This window comes from Physella acuta, unplaced genomic scaffold (genome assembly GCF_028476545.2).
Source record: "Physella acuta isolate Inbredline_101_S28 unplaced genomic scaffold, ASM2847654v3 ptg000079l, whole genome shotgun sequence".
NCBI lineage: Eukaryota > Metazoa > Mollusca > Gastropoda > Physidae > Physella > Physella acuta.
The window spans coordinates 3,861,593-3,880,876 of record NW_026731599.1 but is presented as its reverse complement, the minus strand read 5'-3'; the positions used below and the strand labels follow the sequence as shown (position 1 = coordinate 3,880,876).

Sequence of the window (19,284 nt, the reverse complement as noted above, 5' to 3'; positions counted from 1 at the left end):
GACAACACGCTAGCACTAGATAAGACACGCTAGCACTAGACAAGACACGCAAGCACTAGACAGATGCTAGCACTAGACAACACTCGCTAGCACTAGACAACACGCTAGCACTAGATAAGACACGCTAGCACTAGACAAGACACGTTAGCACTAGACACACGCTATCACTAGATAAGACACGCTAGCGTTACGCTACACACGCTAGCAGTGACCGGAAAAAAAGACACCCAAAAAACCCCAGCTGAAACTCTCCGAGAGCTGAGGAACGAACCTTGAGAGAAACTCGAGTTATTCTTGTAATGCGAGTGGTGTCCCCTGCCATTGTATCTATTGGCTGAATGTTTACTCTGGCCATTGAACAGAAACACAACGCTGGAGGTCCCCGCCACTATGCCAGAAGTCTTGACGCAACTTGGACGAACCAGAAAAAAGAAGGGGCAATAAATCCTCGCCATAGACGGTCGGGTCTGATCCTGGGCTAAAGAGGGACGGGGATGGAGGGGGGTGCAGGCAGAGCGTCACCGCTTCTAGGTAGTTTCAATTGATAAAGGGAGACTAGACCACAGGAATGTCCCCAACACTAGCACGTGATAGCGTGGAATATTTAAATCACGAACGGCTAGCTTTTATCAAGATGAATGATGGTCCAAAGTGGTCAGGGACGTGTTTTATGTTGGTTGTCAGGTTAGGTGAGGTTAACCTGGTATGTCAAGTTAGGTGAGGTTAAACCAGGTATGTCGTTAGGTGAGGTTAACCTGGTATGTTAGGTGAGGTTAACCTGGTATGTTAGGGAGGGTAAACCTGTTATGTTAGGTGAGGTTAAACCAGGTATGTCGTTAGGTGAGGTTAAACCAAGTATGTTAGGTGAGGTTAACCAGGTATGTTAAGAACAGGTTAAAGAAGTGTCTGGTAATTTCCGATGAGAAAAAAAATATTTTGTGAGATAGACACGAGATTTTTTTTTAGATAGACACGAGATTTTGTGAGGTAGACACGAGATTTTGTGAGGTAGACACGAGATTTTGTGAGATATATACGAGATTTTTTTAGATAGACACGAGATTTTGTGAGGTAGACACGAGATTTTGTGAGATAGACACGAGATTTTGTGAGGTAGACACGAGATTTTGTGAGGTAGACACGAGATTTTGTGAGGTAGACACGAGATTTTGTGAGGTAGACACGAGATTTTGTGAGGTAGAAGGTATGTACGAGTGGAGTGACTTCCCATTTAGCCCAGATTTAGCACTGTTAATTGTTTTTGTTGTCATGTAACAAGGTAAGTTCAAGGTCACATAAGCTTGTCTGTTAGGCTACCTCTAGGCCTTTCCTTCAGCCTTCATTGTGTAAGCTACACAGACCACACAATCGACTGACCACACAACCTACTGCCGACACACCCTACTGCCCACACAACCTGCCCACCCACACAACCTACTGCCCATACAACCTACTGCCCACCCACACAACCTGCCCACCCACACAACCTTCCCACCCACACAACCTAATGCTCACCCGCACAACCTACTGCCCACACAACCTTCCCACCCACATAACCTAATGCTCACCCGCACAACCTACTGCCCACACAACCTTCCCACCCACACAACCTAATGCTCACCCGCACAACCTACTGCCCACACAACCTTCCCACCCACACAACCTAATGCTCACCCGCACAACCTACTGCCCACACAACCTTCCCACCCACATAACCTAATGCTCACCCGCACAACCTACTGCCCACACAACCTTCCCACCCACACAACCTAATGCTCACCCGCACAACCTACTGCCCACACAACCTTCCCACCCACACAACCTAATGCTCACCCGCACAACCTACTGCCCACACAACCTTCCCACCCACACAACCTAATGCTCACCCGCACAACCTACTGCCCACACAACCTTCCCACCCACATAACCTAATGCTCACCCACACAACCGACTGCCCACACAACCTGCCCACCCACACAACCTGCCCACCCACACAAGCTACTAGTCAAGTAGCCACTAGACAACGACCTATGTAACTAAGCCACGTACATGTCGGTAGCTACGACTGTCTGGCCAAAGAGCGTACCGTGCCGGTTGTGAAGAGGTAGGCCAGGAACAATCCAGCGGCCAGCTCCATGCGTCAGTTAATTGGGTGTCAGGACAGACAGATGTTTGTCAACAGCAGCCCTAACTAAGGTTGAGTCGGAACTAAGGTATTTTTCAAACTCTTGTACACCTCCTTTAGGAATGTAGGCGGGAGAGCTAAGCTCTGTGTCACACTTGTGGGAAAAAGTTTTTTTACTGGGATATTCTGGCAGGTTTTTAACTAGGGATATTCTGTCTTGGTTTTTAACTAGGGATATTCTGTCTTTCTTTTTTACTTTTTCGTATATACTAAGTACAGACAAAAGTCTTGTAATCGTGCAAAAAAAAAAAAAAATCGAGATTTTTACAAATCTCGACGTTTTACACCTCACTGATACGGAAAAACATAATTTTGCAATCGTATCCGTATGTCTGTGAATGTGTCTGTGTGTGTGTAAACACGATAACTTGAGTAACGTTGCAGCTAGGTTGATGAAATTTCATATATAAGTATTTTATCAAAATCGTAGATCCGTATCAACTTTTGAGCGATTTCCGATAACCGGAAGTGATACTTTTTCTACTTTGAATTTTTCAAAAGCCTATAACGAGTACTATTTCAGATAGATAAATGAAATTTCACATGTAAGTAAAAGATCTAATTCTCTACCTTCTTTCAAATTTTGAGTAATTTCCGTTGACCGGAAGTACTAAATTATGCTATTTCCGTAAGCTCTAAAATCTGTAGGGACTGTGTTTGGGGGGGGGGGGGGCAGTGAACTGGTCAGTTGGTCAGCTTGGATGGTACCTTGACTAAGCCGAGTGAACTGGTCAGTTGGTCAGCACCTTGACTAAGCCGAGTGAACTGGTCAGTTGGTCAGCACCTTGACTAAGCCGAGTGAACTGGTCAGCCTGGATGATACCTTGACTAAGCCGAGTGAACTGGTCAGCCTGGATGATACCTTGACTAAGCCGAGTGAACTGGTCAGCTTGGATACCTTGACTAAGCCGAGTGAACTGGTCAGTTGGTCATCTTGAATGATACCTTGACTAAGCCGAGTGAACTGGTCAGTTGGTCAGCTTGAATGATACCTTGACTAAGCCGAGTGACTAGCACAAGAGCCGAGCCTGGCTGTTTGCTTGGTCACGGTTGGCTGATTACTCAGATCCTGTTACCGCCTTAAGCCGGTGCTAATCCCCGCGGATAATGGATTGGTAATCCAGTCGGGCCAGGACAAGCAAACAAAGTCTTACTTGACAAGTTTTTAAAATATGACAAGTTTCAAGGATATGACGAATAAAGGCAGAACAAGCACATTTACTTGACAAGTTTTTAAAATATGACAAGTTTCAAAGATATGCCAAGTTTTAAAGATATGAGATGTTTTAAGGATATGACAAGTTTTAAAGAAATGCCAAGTTTTAAGGATATGACAAGTTTTAAAGATACGGCAAATCAGGCACAGCTTGCCATGTGTACTAACAAGATTCATACGTCTCTTTGTGCTCTGTTCATAGCAGTCGGGAATCGCATATGAAGGGTCACATAAGATGGGGTCTTGTAAGAAGGGCTCAGTAGACAACAATTTGGGGTCACAAATAAGGTCAGATGAAGAGAGTATCATCACTCAGCTGACGACAAAACCGATCGTCTGCTGAACATGTTTATTTCTTGCAGGGATTCTTCTTGTTTTGTTGTCGCCTGACTTTTGTTAGACTTGGAATTATCCTGGCTCTCATTCAATAGACATTTTTAACTCTTGGCCATTAGTCTAAATCTTCTGTTAGTTTTGGGCCATCTTACCAAATCTTCTGTTAGATTTTTGGCCATCCCATTAAACCGAATCTTCTGTTAGTTTTAGGCCATCTTATTACACCAAATCTTCTGTTAGTTTTGGGCCATCTTATTAAACCCAATCTTCTGTTAGTTTTGGGCCATCTTATTAAACCAAATCTACTGCTAGTTTAGTTTTGGGCCATCTTATTAAACCAAATCTTCTGTTAGTTTTAGGCCATCTTATTATACCAAATCTTCTGTTAGTTTTGGGCCATCTCATTAAACCAAATCTTCTGTTAGTTTTGGCCATCATCAACGACGTGACGGGGCCTCCACTAATTAATTAACCTCTGCTGACCTCTGCCGTTCCGTGCTATTAAGAAATGTTGATGTTAATTTGCTGGCGAGACGTCACCTGACCTCTGACCTTGTCCAAACTTTCAGAGGCGGCTCCATGAGCCGGAGACACATTTTGCTTCAGGGCCATGTCTCAACGTTTGTGTGGGCCACGGGGCCATCTCTCAGTGGTTGTGTGGGCCACGGGGCCATCTCTCAGTGGTTGTGTGGGCCAAAGGGCCATCTCTCAGTGGTTGTGTGGGCCAAAGGGCCATCTCTCAACATTTGTGTGGGCCACAGGGCCATCTCTCAACATTTGTGTGGGCCAAAGGGCCATCTCTCAGTGGTTGTGTGGGCCACGGGGCCATCTCTCAGTGGTTGTGTGGGCCACGGGGCCATCTCTCAGTGGTTGTGTGGGCCAAAGGGCCATCTCTCAGTGGTTGTGTGGGCCAAAGGGCCATCTTTCAACATTTGTGTGGGCCACAGGGCCATCTCTCAACATTTGTGTGGGCCACAGGGCCATCTCTCAACATTTGTGTGGGCCACAGGGCCATCTCTCAGTGGTTGTGTGGGCCACAGGGCCATCTCTCAACATTTGTGTGGGCCACAGGGCCATCTCTCAACATTTGTGTGGGCCACAGGGCCATCTCTCAGTGGTTGTGTGGGCCAAAGGGCCATCTTTCAACATTTGTGTGGGCCACAGGGCCATCTCTCAACATTTGTGTGGGCCACAGGGCCATCTCTCAACATTTGTGTGGGCCACAGGGCCATCTCTCAGTGGTTGTGTGGGCCACAGGGCCATCTCTCAACATTTGTGTGGGCCACAGGGCCATCTCTCAACATTTGTGTGGGCCACAGGGCCATCTCTCAGTGGTTGTGTGGGCCACAGGGCCATCACTCAGTGGTTGTGTGGGCCACAGGGCCATCTCTCAGTGGTTGTGTGGGCCACAGGGCCATCACTCAGTGGTTGTGTGGGCCACAGGGCCATCACTCAGTGGTTGTGTGGGCCACAGGGCCATCACTCAGTGGTTGTATAGACCCTACGCTCTCATTGTAGTCGGCTGTAGTGACTCGAAGGTAATTTTTTTTTTTACTTAAATGTCGGCTGTAGTGACTCAAAGGTCACTTTTTAAAACTTAAATGTCAGCTGTAGTGACTCTAAGGTCGGCTGTAGTGACTCTAAGGTCGGCTGTAGTGACTCTAAGGTCGGCTGTAGTGACTCTAAGGTCGTCGTTGATGTAGTGAGCTCCCGACCTCAGCCCCCCCCCTCCCCCCTCACACACTCCCCGCCCCATACTGCACGTGTAACTACCCCGACCCTGCTTTCCTCTGGCCCCTGCCCCCCAGGTGTGTTTGGTCTAACTACCCCGACCCTGCTAGCCCCTGCCCCCCAGGTGTGTTTGATCTAACTACCCCGACCCTGCTAGCCCCTGCCCCCCAGGTGTGTTTGATCTAACTACCCCGACCCTGCTAGCCCCTGCCCCCCAGGTGTGTTTGGTCTAACTACCCCGACCCTGCTATCCTCTGGCCCCTGCCCCCCAGGTGTGTTTGATCTAACTACCCCGACCCTGCTAGCCCCTGCCCCCCAGGTGTGTTTGGTCTAACTACCCCGACCCTGCTAGCCCCTGCCCCCCAGGTGTGTTTGATCTAACTACCCCGACCCTGCTATCCTCTGGCCCCTGCCCCCCAGGTGTGTTTGATCTAACTACCCCGACCCTGCTATCCTCTGGCCCCTGCCCCCCAGGTGTGTTTGGTCTAACTACCCCGACCCTGCTATCCTCTGGCCCCTACCCCCAGGTGTGTTTGGTCTAACTACCCCGACCCTGCTAGCCCCTGCCCCCCAGGTGTGTTTGGTCTAACTACCCCGACCCTGCTATCCTCTGGCCCCTACCCCCCAGGTGTGTTTGGTCTAACTACCCCGACCCTGCTAGCCCCTGCCCCCCAGGTGTGTTTGATCTAACTACCCCGACCCTGCTAGCCCCTGCCCCCCAGGTGTGTTTGGTCTAACTACCCCGACCCTGCTAGCCCCTGCCCCCCAGGTGTGTTTGGTCTAACTACCCCGACCCTGCTAGCCCCTGCCCCCCAGGTGTGTTTGGTCTAACTACCCCGACCCTGCTATCCTCTGGCCCCTGCCCCCCAGGTGTGTTTGGTCTAACTACCCCGACCCTGCTAGCCCCTGCCCCCCAGGTGTGTTTGGTCTAACTACCCCGACCCTGCTAGCCCCTGCCCCCCAGGTGTGTTTGGTCTAACTACCCCGACCCTGCTAGCCCCTGCCCCCCAGGTGTGTTTGGTCTAACTACCCCGACCCTGCTAGCCCCTGCCCCCCAGGTGTGTTTGGTCTAACTACCCCGACCCTGCTAGCCCCTGCCCCCAGGTGTGTTTGACCTGATCAAAGCACACCTCGCGGCCTGTGATTGACACGAGCGGGACGGGGGCGTCACGTCTAACATATCATCACAGTCGCCGCTAAGGTTGCTCATTAATTAGCATTAATTAAAAAACACAATTATCTTTACGCTTGTAGGCTAAGAATCAGCCCTGGGAAAACCCTCGGACACTCGGCGATTAGTTGGTGTTTTATGCCGTCTCACGTTCTGGACAAGGGGTGGGACCCTCGGGCGCCTCGTCCAGTCTGCTACATTCGCGAGGGCGCCTTGTCCAATCTGCCTATTAGTATAAGGGCGTTCAGTCAAGTCTGCCTTTAAGGGCGCCTAGTTTTGTCTGAGTGTTAGGGCGCCTAGTCCACACCAAACATTAGAATAAAGAAAATCATTTCAGTTAGTACAATACATGACATTCCAGTTAGTACAATACATGACATTACAGTTAGAACAACACATGACATTACAGTTAGTACAAGACATGACATTACAGTTAGAACAAGACATGACATTACAGTTAGAACAACACATGACATTACAGTTAGAACAACACATGACATTACAGTTAAAACAACACATGACATTACAGTTAGAACAACACATGACATTACAGTTAGTACAATACATGACATTACAGTTAGAACAAGACATGACATTACAGTTAGAACAACACATGACATTACAGTTAGAACAACACATGACATTACAGTTAGAACAACACATGACATTACACTTAGTACAAGACATGACATTACAGTTAGAACAACACATGACATTACAGTTAGAACAACACATGACATTACAGTTAGTACAATACATGACATTACAGTTAGTACAAGACATGACATTACAGTTAGTACAATACATGACATTACAGTTAGTACAAGACATGACATTACAGTTAGAACAATACATGACATTACAGTTAGTACAATACATGACATTACAGTTAGAACAAGACATGACATTACAGTTAGAACAACACATGACATTACAGTTAGAACAACACATGACATTACAGTTAGTACAAGACATGACATTACAGTTAGAACAAGACATGGCATTACAGTTAGAACAACACATGACATTACAGTTAGTACAAGACATGACATTACAGTTAGTACAATACATGACATTACAGTTAGTACAATACATGACATTACAGTTAGAACAACACATGGCATTACAGTTAGAATAATACATGACATTACAGTTAGAACAACACATGACATTACAGTTAGAACAAGACATTTCTGTTAATATATTTCAGTTGATATTTCTGTTAAAGACCCACTTGCCAACAAAACCACTAAAAATAACCCGTAGCTCGAGATTTGAATACTCTGCTCTATTGTACAAGACCATTTGGCGAACCAGTTTGCTAGTCCCTATTGCTTGGTATCCATGTTGTAACCGTTAGCTAGCTGTTGAAGTATTGTGGTATCCTTGGTCTAACCGTTAGCTAGCTGTTGAAGTATTGTGGTATCCTTGGTCTAACCGTTAGCTAGCTGTTGAAGTATTGTGGTATCCATGTTGTAACCGTTAGCTAGCTGTTGAAGTATTGTGGTATCCATGTTGTAACCGTTAGCTAGCTGTTGAAGTATTGTGGTATCCATGTTCTAACCGTTAGCTAGCTGTTGAAGTATTGTGGTACCCATGGTCTAACCGTTAGCTAGCTGTTGAAGTATTGTGGTATCCATGTTGTAACCGTTAGCTAGCTGTTGAAGTATTGTGGTACCCATGGTCTAACCGTTAGCTAGCTGTTGAAGTATTGTGGTACCCATGGTCTAACCGTTAGCTAGCTGTTGAAGTATTGTGATATCCATGGTCTAACCGTTAGCTAGCTGTTGAAGTATTGTGGTATCCATGTTGTAACCGTTAGCTAGCTGTTGAAGTATTGTGGTATCCATGTTGTAACCGTTAGCTAGCTGTTGAAGTATTGTGGTATCCATGTTGTAACCGTTAGCTAGCTGTTGAAGTATTGTGGTATCCTTGGTCTAACCGTTAGCTAGCTGTTGAAGTATTGTGGTATCCATGTTCTAACCGTTAGCTAGCTGTTGAAGTATTGTGGTATCCATGGTCTAACCGTTAGCTAGCTGTTGAAGTATTGTGGTATCCATGTTCTAACCGTTAGCTAGCTGTTGAAGTATTGTGGTATCCATGGTCTAACCGTTAGCTAGCTGTTGAAGTATTGTGGTATCCATGTTGTAACCGTTAGCTAGCTGTTGAAGTATTGTGGTATCCTTGGTCTAACCGTTAGCTAGCTGTTGAAGTATTGTGGTATCCATGGTCTAACCGTTAGCTAGCTGTTGAAGTATTGTGGTATCCATGTTGTAACCGTTAGCTAGCTGTTGAAGTATTGTGGTATCCATGGTCTAACCGTTAGCTAGCTGTTGAAGTATTGTGGTATCCATGTTCTAACCGTTAGCTAGCTGTTGAAGTATTGTGGTATCCATGGTCTAACCGTTAGCTAGCTGTTGAAGTATTTATATTTGAAACATAACGTATGCCGGCGGGTCGGGTAGCGCTATGTACTAATAAAATCACGGCTCTGGTACTGGTGCGTGGTCTTTGACTTGTTGATGAAACAAATGCTAAGATTTGCTCTGGGTTTTAATTGTCCTGATTAACTCATGCGGGAGTATCTGTTCTATCCTAGTGTTTGAGTCAGTAATTTTTTGTAAAGAATACAGATAAGTTACAAATCAAATGGGTAGAGATCTAGGAGTTACGTCCCGCTGGTCCGTTTTTTGACCTCTTAGAAACATTTCTGACGACCTAAACCAATGTTTAAGGTGGTTTAGAAAACTTTCTGACGATGTAACAAATGCTTAAGGTGGTTTAGAAAACTTTCTGACGATGTAACAAATGTTTAAGATGGTTTAGAAAACTTTCTGACGATGTAACAAATGCTTAAGGTGGTTTAGAAAACTTTCTGACGATGTAACAAATGAGCTGTCTAGACTATTGGAGTTTGAGTCTGGAAGTCGGTGATCTCATTCAAGCGGTTGTACTAAACTTACGCTAATTGTAGGCCGCATCAGATGGGGTTAGGTCTCTTTAAATTGGTCCATCAGATAGGGTTTGGTCTCTTTAAATTGGTCCATCAGATGGGGTTTGGTCTCTTTAAATTTGTCCATCAGATGGGGTTTGGTCTCTTTAAATTTGTCCATCAGATAGGGTTTGATCTCTTTAAATTGGTCCATCAGATAGGGTTTGGTCTCTTTAAATTGGTCCATCAGATAGGGTTTGGTCTCTTTAAATTTGTCCATCAGATAGGGTTTGATCTCTTTAAATTGGTCCATCAGATAGGGTTTGGTCTCTTTAAATTGGTCCATCAGATAGGGTTTGGTCTCTTTAAATTGGTCCATCAGATAGGGTTTGGTCTCTTTAAATTGGTCCATCAGATAGGGTTTGGTCTCTTTAAATTTGTCCATCAGATAGGGTTTGATCTCTTTAAATTGGTCCATCAGATAGGGTTTGGTCTCTTTAAATTTGTCCATCAGATAGGGTTTGATCTCTTTAAATTGGTCCATCAGATAGGGTTTGGTCTCTTTAAATTTGTCCATCAGATAGGGTTTGGTCTCTTTAAATTTGTCCATCAGATAGGGTTTGATCTCTTTAAATTGGTCCATCAGATAGGGTTTGGTCTCTTTAAATTTGTCCATCAGATGGGGTTTGGTCTCTTTAAATTGGTCCATCAGATAGGGTTTGATCTCTTTAAATTTGTCCATCAGATAGGGTTTGGTCTCTTTAAATTGGTCCATCAGATAGGGTTTGGTCTCTTTAAATTGGTCCATCAGATGGGGTTTGGTCTCTTTAAATTGGTCCATCAGATAGGGTTTGGTCTCTTTAAATTGGTCCATCAGATAGGGTTTGATCTCTTTAAATTTGTCCATCAGATAGGGTTTGGTCTCTTTAAATTGGTCCATCAGATAGGGTTTGGTCTCTTTAAATTGGTCCATCAGATGGGGTTTGGTCTCTTTAAATTGGTCCATCAGATAGGGTTTGGTCTCTTTAAATTGGTCCATCAGATAGGGTTTGGTCTCTTTAAATTTGTCCATCAGATAGGGTTTGGTCTCTTTAAATTGGTCCATCAGATAGGGTTTGGTCTCTTTAAATTTGTCCATCAGATAGGGTTTGGTCTCTTTAAATTGGTCCATCAGATAGGGTTTGGTCTCTTTAAATTGGTCCATCAGATGGGGTTTGGTCTCTTTAAATTGGTCCATCAGATAGGGTTTGGTCTCTTTAAATTTGTCCATCAGATAGGGTTTGATCTCTTTAAATTTGTCCATCAGATAGGGTTTGGTCTCTTTAAATTGGTCCATCAGATAGGGTTTGGTCTCTTTAAATTGGTCCATCAGATGGGGTTTGGTCTCTTTAAATTGGTCCATCAGATAGGGTTTGGTCTCTTTAAATTGGTCCATCAGATAGGGTTTGGTCTCTTTAAATTTGTCCATCAGATAGGGTTTGGTCTCTTTAAATTTGTCCATCAGATCGGGGTTTGGTCTCTTTAAATTGGTCCATCAGATAGGGTTTGATCTCTTTAAATTGGTCCATCAGATAGGGTTTGGTCTCTTTAAATTTGTCCATCAGATCGGGGTTTGGTCTCTTTAAATTGGTCCATCAGATGGGGTTTGGTCTCTCTAAATTGGGTCCATCAGATGGTCTGAATTGGGCTGGGAGAATGTTGCTAAAATTGGCCCTGGAACTTGTCTGGAAGAACACGATCAAGTTCAGGTGTGAGCAACTACCTGCACGTGTTGCTTTTTATAGACGATATGCTCACGTGTAGGTACAGGCTCCTTACTCCCTTTTCATCAACATTTACATCTAACTAATTAACCTACGATTATCTCACTAATTAACCTAAGATTATCCCGCTAATTAACCTACGATTACCCCACTAATTAATCTAAGATTATCTCACTAATTAACCTAAAATTATCCCGCTAATTAACCTACGATTTCCCCACTAATTAACCTAAGCTTATCCCGCTAATTAACCTACGATTATCCTACTAGTTAATCTAAGATTATCCCACTAATTAAGCTAAGATTATCCCACTAATTAAGCTAAGCTTGACTTATCGCCTCTGATGTTGCAGGTTATTGTTGCTGCTGCTGATTGAGATAACGCCTGTACAACCTGCGCCCAAAGTAAGTTTGTTTATCTTACATCCCCATGTTTATCTTACACCCCCAATGTAAGTTGGTTTATCTTACATCCCCAGGTTTATCTTACATCCCCAGGTTTATCTTACATCCCCAGGTTTATCTTACATCCCCAGGTTTATCTTACATCCCCCAGGTTTATCTTACATCGCCAGGTTTATCTTACATCCCCCAGGTTTATCTTACACCCCCAGGTTTATCTTACATCCCCAGGTTTATCTTACATCCCCAGGTTTATCTTACATCCCCCAGGTTTATCTTACATCGCCAGGTTTATCTTACATCCCCCATGTTTATCTTACATCCCCAGATTTATCTTACATCCCTCAGGTTTATCTTACATCCCCAGATGTATCTTACATCCCCAGGTTTATCTTACATCCCCCAGGTTTATCTTACATTCCCAGGTTTATCTTACATGCCCAGGTTTATCTTAAGTCCCAAGGTTTATCTTACATCCCACAGGTTTATCTTACATCCCCAGGTTTATCTTACGTCCCCAGGTTTATCTTACATCCCACAGGTTTATCTTACATCCCCAGGTTTATCTTACATCCCCAGGTTTATCTTACATCCCAATGTTATCTTACATCCCCAATGTAAGTTGGTTTATCTTACATCCCCAGGTTTATCTTACATCCCCAGGTTTATCTTACATCCCACAGGTTTATCTTACATCCCCCAGGTTTATCTTACATCCCCAGGTTTATCTTACATCCCCAGGTTTATCTTACATCACCAATGTAAGTTGGTTTATATTACATCCCCAGGTTTATCTTACATCCCCAATGTAAGTTGGTTTATCTTACTTCCCCTGGTTTATCCTACATCCCCAGGTTTATCTTACATCCCTAATGTAAGTTGGTTTATCTTACATCCCCAGGTTTATCTTACATCCCCAGGTTTATCTTACATCCCCCAGGTTTATCTTACATTCCCAGGTTTATCTTACATCACCAATGTAAGTTGGTTTATCTTACATCCCCAGGTTTATCTTACATCCCCCAGGTTTTTCTTACATTCCCAGGTTTATCTTACATCCCCAGGTTTATCTTACATCCCCAGGTTTATCTTACATCCCCAGGTTTATCTTACATCCCCAGGTTTATCTTACATCACCAATGTAAGTTGGTTTATCTTACATCCCCAGGTTTATCTTACATCCCCCAGGTTTTTCTTACATTCCCTGGTTTTTCTTACATCCCCAGGTTTATCTTACATCCCCAGGTTTATCTTACATCCCCAGATTTATCTTACATCCCCAGGTTTATCTTAAGTCCCAAAGTTTATCTTACATCCCCAGGTTTATCTTACATCCCCAAGGTTTATCTTACATCTCCTGGTTTTTATTACATCTTCCAGGTTTATCTTACATCCTCACTGTAAGTTGGTTTATCTTACATCCCCAGGTTTATCTTACATCCCCTGGTTTTTCTTACATCCCCAGGTTTATCTTACATCCCCAGGTTTATCTTACATCCCCCAGGTTTATCTTACATCCCCCAGGTTTATCTTACATCCTCCAGGTTTATCTTACATCCCCCAGGTTTATCTTACATCCCCCAGGTTTATCTTACATCCCCCAGGTTTATCTTACATCCCCCAGGTTTATCTTACATCCCCAGGTTTATCTTACATCCCCAGGTTTATCTTACATCCCCCAGGTTTATCTTACATCCCCCAGGTTTATCTTACATCCCCTAGGTTTATCTTACATCCCCCAGGTTTATCTTACATCCCCAGGTTTATCTTACATCCCAATCTTATCTTACACCCCCAGGTTTATCTTACACTCCCAGGTTTATCTTACATCCCCTGGTTTATCTTACATCCCCCAGGTTTATCTTACATCCCAATGTTATCTTACATCCCCCCTGTAAATAGGATTAAGGATAAAGTTGGGTACGGTAGAGAATTAAGGATAAAGTTGGACACGGTAGGATTAAGGATAAAATTTGCACACGGTAGGGTTAAGGATAGAGTTGGGCTGAGACCGTGTGTCGCACCCCCCCCTACCCCACCCCGCCATTGAACGTGTACTTGTCTACGCCGCCAAAGTGTGCAGTGACGTTGAATGCCAGTTTTGACCCCCTCCTGTTTGTTGAAGATCTGGCAATCTGACGACACTATTCACTGGTGATTAAACCCCCACCCCAACCCCCACTCCTCCTTTCCTTGCTTCGTTCAGTTTCATCTGTGGCAGAATACAAAATAAAATATCTCTGTAGGATTTCAATGCTAGCGGAAGTTGTGCACATGAATGATCTCCCCCTTATGAAAACAAACGTCACTATCGGGAAGAATAGAGTTGTCCCGCTTGTTACTCTAGTCAATCAGGGTTATGTCCCCACCACACAGGGTTGTCCCCAGTCACATAGGGTTGTCCCCAGTCACATAGGGTTGTCCCCAGTCACATAGGGTTGTCCCCAGTCACACAGGTTTGTCCCCAGTCACACAGGGTTGTCCCCAGTCACATAGGGTTGTGCTCAGTCACATAGGGTTGTCCCCAGTCACATAGGGTTGTGCCCAGTCACATATGGTTGTGCCCAGTCACACAGGGTTGTCCCCAGTCAAACACAAAAATATAGATCAATCCCTGAAATAAGGACCTGATCCCTACTTTCCCCTGAAATAAGGACCTGACCCCTACTTTCCCCTGAAATAAGGACCTGACCCCTACTTGTCCCCCTGAAACAAGGACCTGACCCCTACTTGTCCCCCTGAAATAAGGACCTGACCCCTGCTCACAAGAACTGCTCTGAGTGTACCCCACCAACGACTGAACATGACCTAACACTGTGCCCCCGCGATCCTGTGCTGGTAAATTGTATCGGATACTCCTTCCTTGTATCGGATACTCGCGCCTTTGAACTGGCCTGCTGCAGCTTAACACGAAAGGTCATGCCTGGAAGCCCCAGCTCCCCCGCCCTCCCACCCCCACGGCATGTTTCCCCGTCTCCCTGCGGCTCCCATTGTTTCAGCTCGACAACAAACGACCATGTGAAACGAAAACATACCCCGCCTGATAACGCCAGAAATTAGCCTTTCCCGCCCCGTTTTATCTACAGGGTTCGGGTTAGGGTTCGGGTTTCAGCAATTCTTCTTTAATCATTCAGAAATTCTTGGGAATCTGGGCTTACCTCCCCCGTACAGATACAGTTGTGACGTCATTGGGCAGAAATAATTCAAGACATTCATTGGGTAGCAAGTATCTAGAGGTAGCAAGTATCGAGAGGTAGCAAGTATCTAGAGGTAGCAATAATTTATAGCAAGTATCTAGAGGTAGCAATAATTTAGAGCAGCAAGACTTTAAAGCTAAACATATTTTGAATATCCCTTGATTAAATTAAATATAATTGTAGCCGGCAGATTGTAACCGTGTAACCGGCAGATTATAATATTGTAGCCGGCAGATGATACCAGTGTAACCGGCTGATTGTAACATTCCTCAGCAGCCTATCAGTGAATAGAGCGGGACGCCCCGGCGTTTGTATGGAGCCATTCATTCATGGACAGGAAAACCTCCGCTCCCCGTCAATAGCGCCACTCAATGGGATCCTTAGGCCGGCCATATCAGGGGTAAATGTTAGTAGAGGCGGCCCCGCCGGCCCTTGCTTGGCTGATCCTCTTAGCGCACAGGCAAGAGGCTGTACCGTACCGTACGTAGTTATGTCCCCTTCATGCTGGGACGGTACAGTACCATTGGTAGTTATGTCCCCTTCATGTATGGTGTGTACAGTAACATTGGTAGTTATGTCCCCTTTATGTAGGGTGTGTACAGTACCATTGGTAGTTATGTCCCCTTCATGTATGGTGTGTACAGTAACATTGGTAGTTATGTCTCCTTCATGTAGGGTATGTACAGTACCATTGGTAGTTATGTCCCCTTCATGTATGGTGTGTACAGTACCATTGGTAGTTATGTCCCCTTCATGTATGGTGTGTACAGTAACATTGGTAGTTATGTCCCCTTCATGTATGGTGTGTACAGTACCATTGGTAGTTATGTCCCCTTCATGTAGGGTATTACAGTAACATTGGTAGTTATGTCCCCTTCATGTAGAGGCAGTAACTTAAGTTAACAAGAGCTGTCGTCAACAACTGTTTGTAGGTGCAATCAATTTTTGCTGGATTCCCGTTCTAAGCTTGTATTAGCTCCCGTTGTTTCAAACAATACAAGACTTCCAGCAAGGGACGCTACCCTACCACATGACCTGATCACCTCAGCACACACCTAGGCTCACCTTTGTGGTGTGCTGTGTTATAGTTTACACACACCTGACCTTGACATTGATGGCTATCGTGTACCTGGACATCTGGTGAGCACTTGTCAGGGTCAGGGGTCAGCGTGACATTGTGTCCACTGGCCACTCAGTGGTGTGAATGAATGTGTGACATGAGCAGCGATTGGTTGGCTTTAGTCACGTGGGATTTACTGGTCTCTGTTGGTGTCTTGATGTGGGCCATGACCACTAATTAGAAAACAACTGCATCAAGGTTTCCTGAATTGGCAGGGTTCATCAGCTGACATCCCTGTTTACAGGGTCCATCTGCTGACATCCCTGTTTACAGGGACCATCTGCTGACATCCCTGTTTACAGGGTCCATCTGCTGACATCCCTGTTTACAGGGACCATCTGCTGACATCCCTGTTTACAGGGACCATCTGCTGACATCCCTGTTTACAGGGTCCATCTGCTGACATCCCTGTTTACAGGGTCCATCTGCTGACATCCCTGTTTACAGGGTCCATCTGCTGACATCCCTGTTTACAGGGTCCATCTGCTGACATCCCTGTTTACAGGGTCCATCTGCTGACATCCCTGTTTACAGGGTCCATCTGCTGACATCCCTGTTTACAGGGACCATCTGCTGACATCCCTGTTTACAGAGTCCATCTGCTGACATCCCTGTTTACAGGGACCATCTGCTGACAGCTCATTTCTGAGGGTCTATCACGTGATAGCTGGGCTGGCCCATCAACCACTACACCATCAACCACTACACCATCAACCACTAGACCATCAACCACTAGACCATCAACCACTAGACCATCACCACTACACCATCAACCACTACACCATCAATCACTGCACCATTACCCACTACACCATTACCCACTACACCATCAACCACTACACCATCAACCACTACACCATCAACCACTACACCATCACCCACTACAACATCAACCACTACACCATCAACCACTACACCATCAACCACTACACCATCAACAACTACACCATCAACCACTACACCATTACCCACTCCGATAACCACTTGCCTAGAAATCCCACCATTCCGATAACCACTTGCCTAGAAATCCCACCATTCCGATAACCACTTGCCTAGAAATCCCACAATTCCGATAACCACTTGCCTAGAAATCCCACAATTCCGATAACCACTTGCCTAGAAATCCCACAATTCCGATAACCACTTGCCTAGAAATCCCACAATTCCGATAACCACTTGCCTAGAAATCCCACCATTCCGATAACCACTTGCCTAGAAATCCCACCATTCCGATAACCACTTGCTTAGAAATCCCACCATTCCGATAACCACTTGCCTAGAAATCCCACAATTCCGATAACCACTTGCCTAGAAATCCCACCATTCCGATAACCACTTGCCTAGAAATCCCACCATTCCGATAACCACTTGCTTAGAAATCCCACAATTCCGATAACCACTTGCCTAGAAATCCCACAATTCCGATAACCACTTGCCTAGAAATCCCACCATTCCGATAACCACTTGCCTAGAAATCCCACCATTCCAATAACCACTTGCCTAGAAATCCCACCTCGACACCAGGCCTCACCTGGGCGGTGTGTTCTGTGGGTGGGGTGGGGAGCTGGGGGACGGGTATAGAACAACAAAAGATTGTATTTCTAGCCCTCGAGTCAGCTCGTCTGCTTAGCTTTCTGTCCCCTCCATGTTTGGATGGCTGGGACCATGCGACGTGTCGTCTCCAGTGGATTTTTTCTTGCCGAGTCTACGACTAGGGAAAGTAGAGCTTACACTGTAGGGCTAGGGAAAGTGGATCTTTACACAGGTGTAGGGCTAGGGAAAGTAGATCTTTACACAGGTGTAGGGCTAGGGAAAGTAGATCTTTACACAGGTGTAGAGCTAGGGAAAGTAGATCTTTACACAGGTGTAGTGCTAGCGAAAGTAGATCTTTACACAGGTGTAGGGCTAGGGAAAGTAGATCTTTACACAGCTGTAGAGCTAGGGAAAGTAGATCTTTACACAAGTGTAGGGCTAGGGAAAGTAGAGCTTACACTGTAGGGCTAGGGAAAGTAGTTCTTTACACAGGTGTAGGGCTAGGGAAAATAGATCTTTACACTGTAGGGCTAGGGAAAGTAGATCTTTACACAGGTGTAGGGTTAGGGAAAGCAGATCTTTACACATGTGTAGAGCTAGGGAAAGTAGTTCTTTACATTGGTGTAGGGGTATTGAAAGTAGATCTTTACACAGGTGTATGGCTAGGGAAAGTAGTTCTTTACACTGTAGGGCTAGGGAAAGTAGATCTTGACATAGGTGTAGGGCTAGAGAAAGTAGATCTTTACATAGGTGTGGGCTAGGGAAAGTAGATCTTTACATAGGTGTGGGCTAGGGAAAGTAGATCTTTTTATAGGTGTAGGGCTAGGGAAAGTAGATCTTTACATTGGTGTAGGGTTATGGAAAGTATATCTTTATATAGGTGTAGGGCTAGATAAAGTAGATCTTTGCATAGGTGCAGACCTCCGTGCTCTTAGCCCTTTCATGTATCCACCTTTCTCTCCCCAGACCTCTAGCCCCTTCATGTATCCACTTTTCTCTCCCCAGACCTCCGTGCCCTCTAGCCCCTTCATGTATCCACCTTTCTCTCCCCAGACCTCCGTAGGCCCAGTAGCCCCTTCATGTATCCACCTTTCTCTCCCCAGACCTCCGTGCCCTCTAGCCCCTTCATGTATCCACCTTTCTCTCCCCAGACCTCCGTAGGCCCAGTAGCCCCTTCATGTATCCACCTTTCTCTCCCCAGACCTCCGTTCCCTCTAGCCCCTTCATGTATCCACCTTTCTCTCCCCAGACCTCTAGCCCCTTCATGTATCCACCTTTCTCTCCCCAGACCTCCGTGCCCTCTAGCCCCTTCATGTATCCACCTTTCTCTCCCCAGACCTCTAGCCCCTTCATGTATCCACCTTTCTCTCCCCAGACCTCTAGCCCCTTCATGTATCCACCTTTCTCTCCCCAGACCTCTAACCCCTTCATGTATCCACCTTTCTCTCCCCAGACCTCCGTGCCCTCTAACCCCTTCATGTATCCACCTTTCTCTCCCCAGACCTCCGTGCCCTCTAGCCCCTTCATGTATCCACCTTTCTCTCCCCAGACCTCCGTGCCCTCTAGCCCCTTCATGTATCCACCTTTCTCTCCCCAGACCTCCGTGCCCTCTAGCCCCTTCATGTATCCACCTTTCTCTCCCCAGACCTCCGTGCCCTCTAGCCCCTTCATGTATCCACCTTTCTCTCCCCAGACCTC

General features: G+C 45.5%; 1 protein-coding gene across 5 annotated transcripts in view; it reads left to right on the top strand.

The window, feature by feature from the left end:
• The window catches only part of LOC131956709 (fibroblast growth factor 17), a 43,850-nt gene that overhangs the window by 16,476 nt on the left and 8,090 nt on the right, over nucleotides 1-19,284 (top strand). For all 5 annotated transcript variants that reach the window (XM_059321304.1, XM_059321280.1, XM_059321273.1 and 2 more), the window contains exon 3: nucleotides 11,688-11,739. In XM_059321304.1, the coding sequence (XP_059177287.1) occupies nucleotides 11,688-11,739 (52 nt within the window). The remainder of the gene's footprint in view (nucleotides 1-11,687; nucleotides 11,740-19,284) is intronic.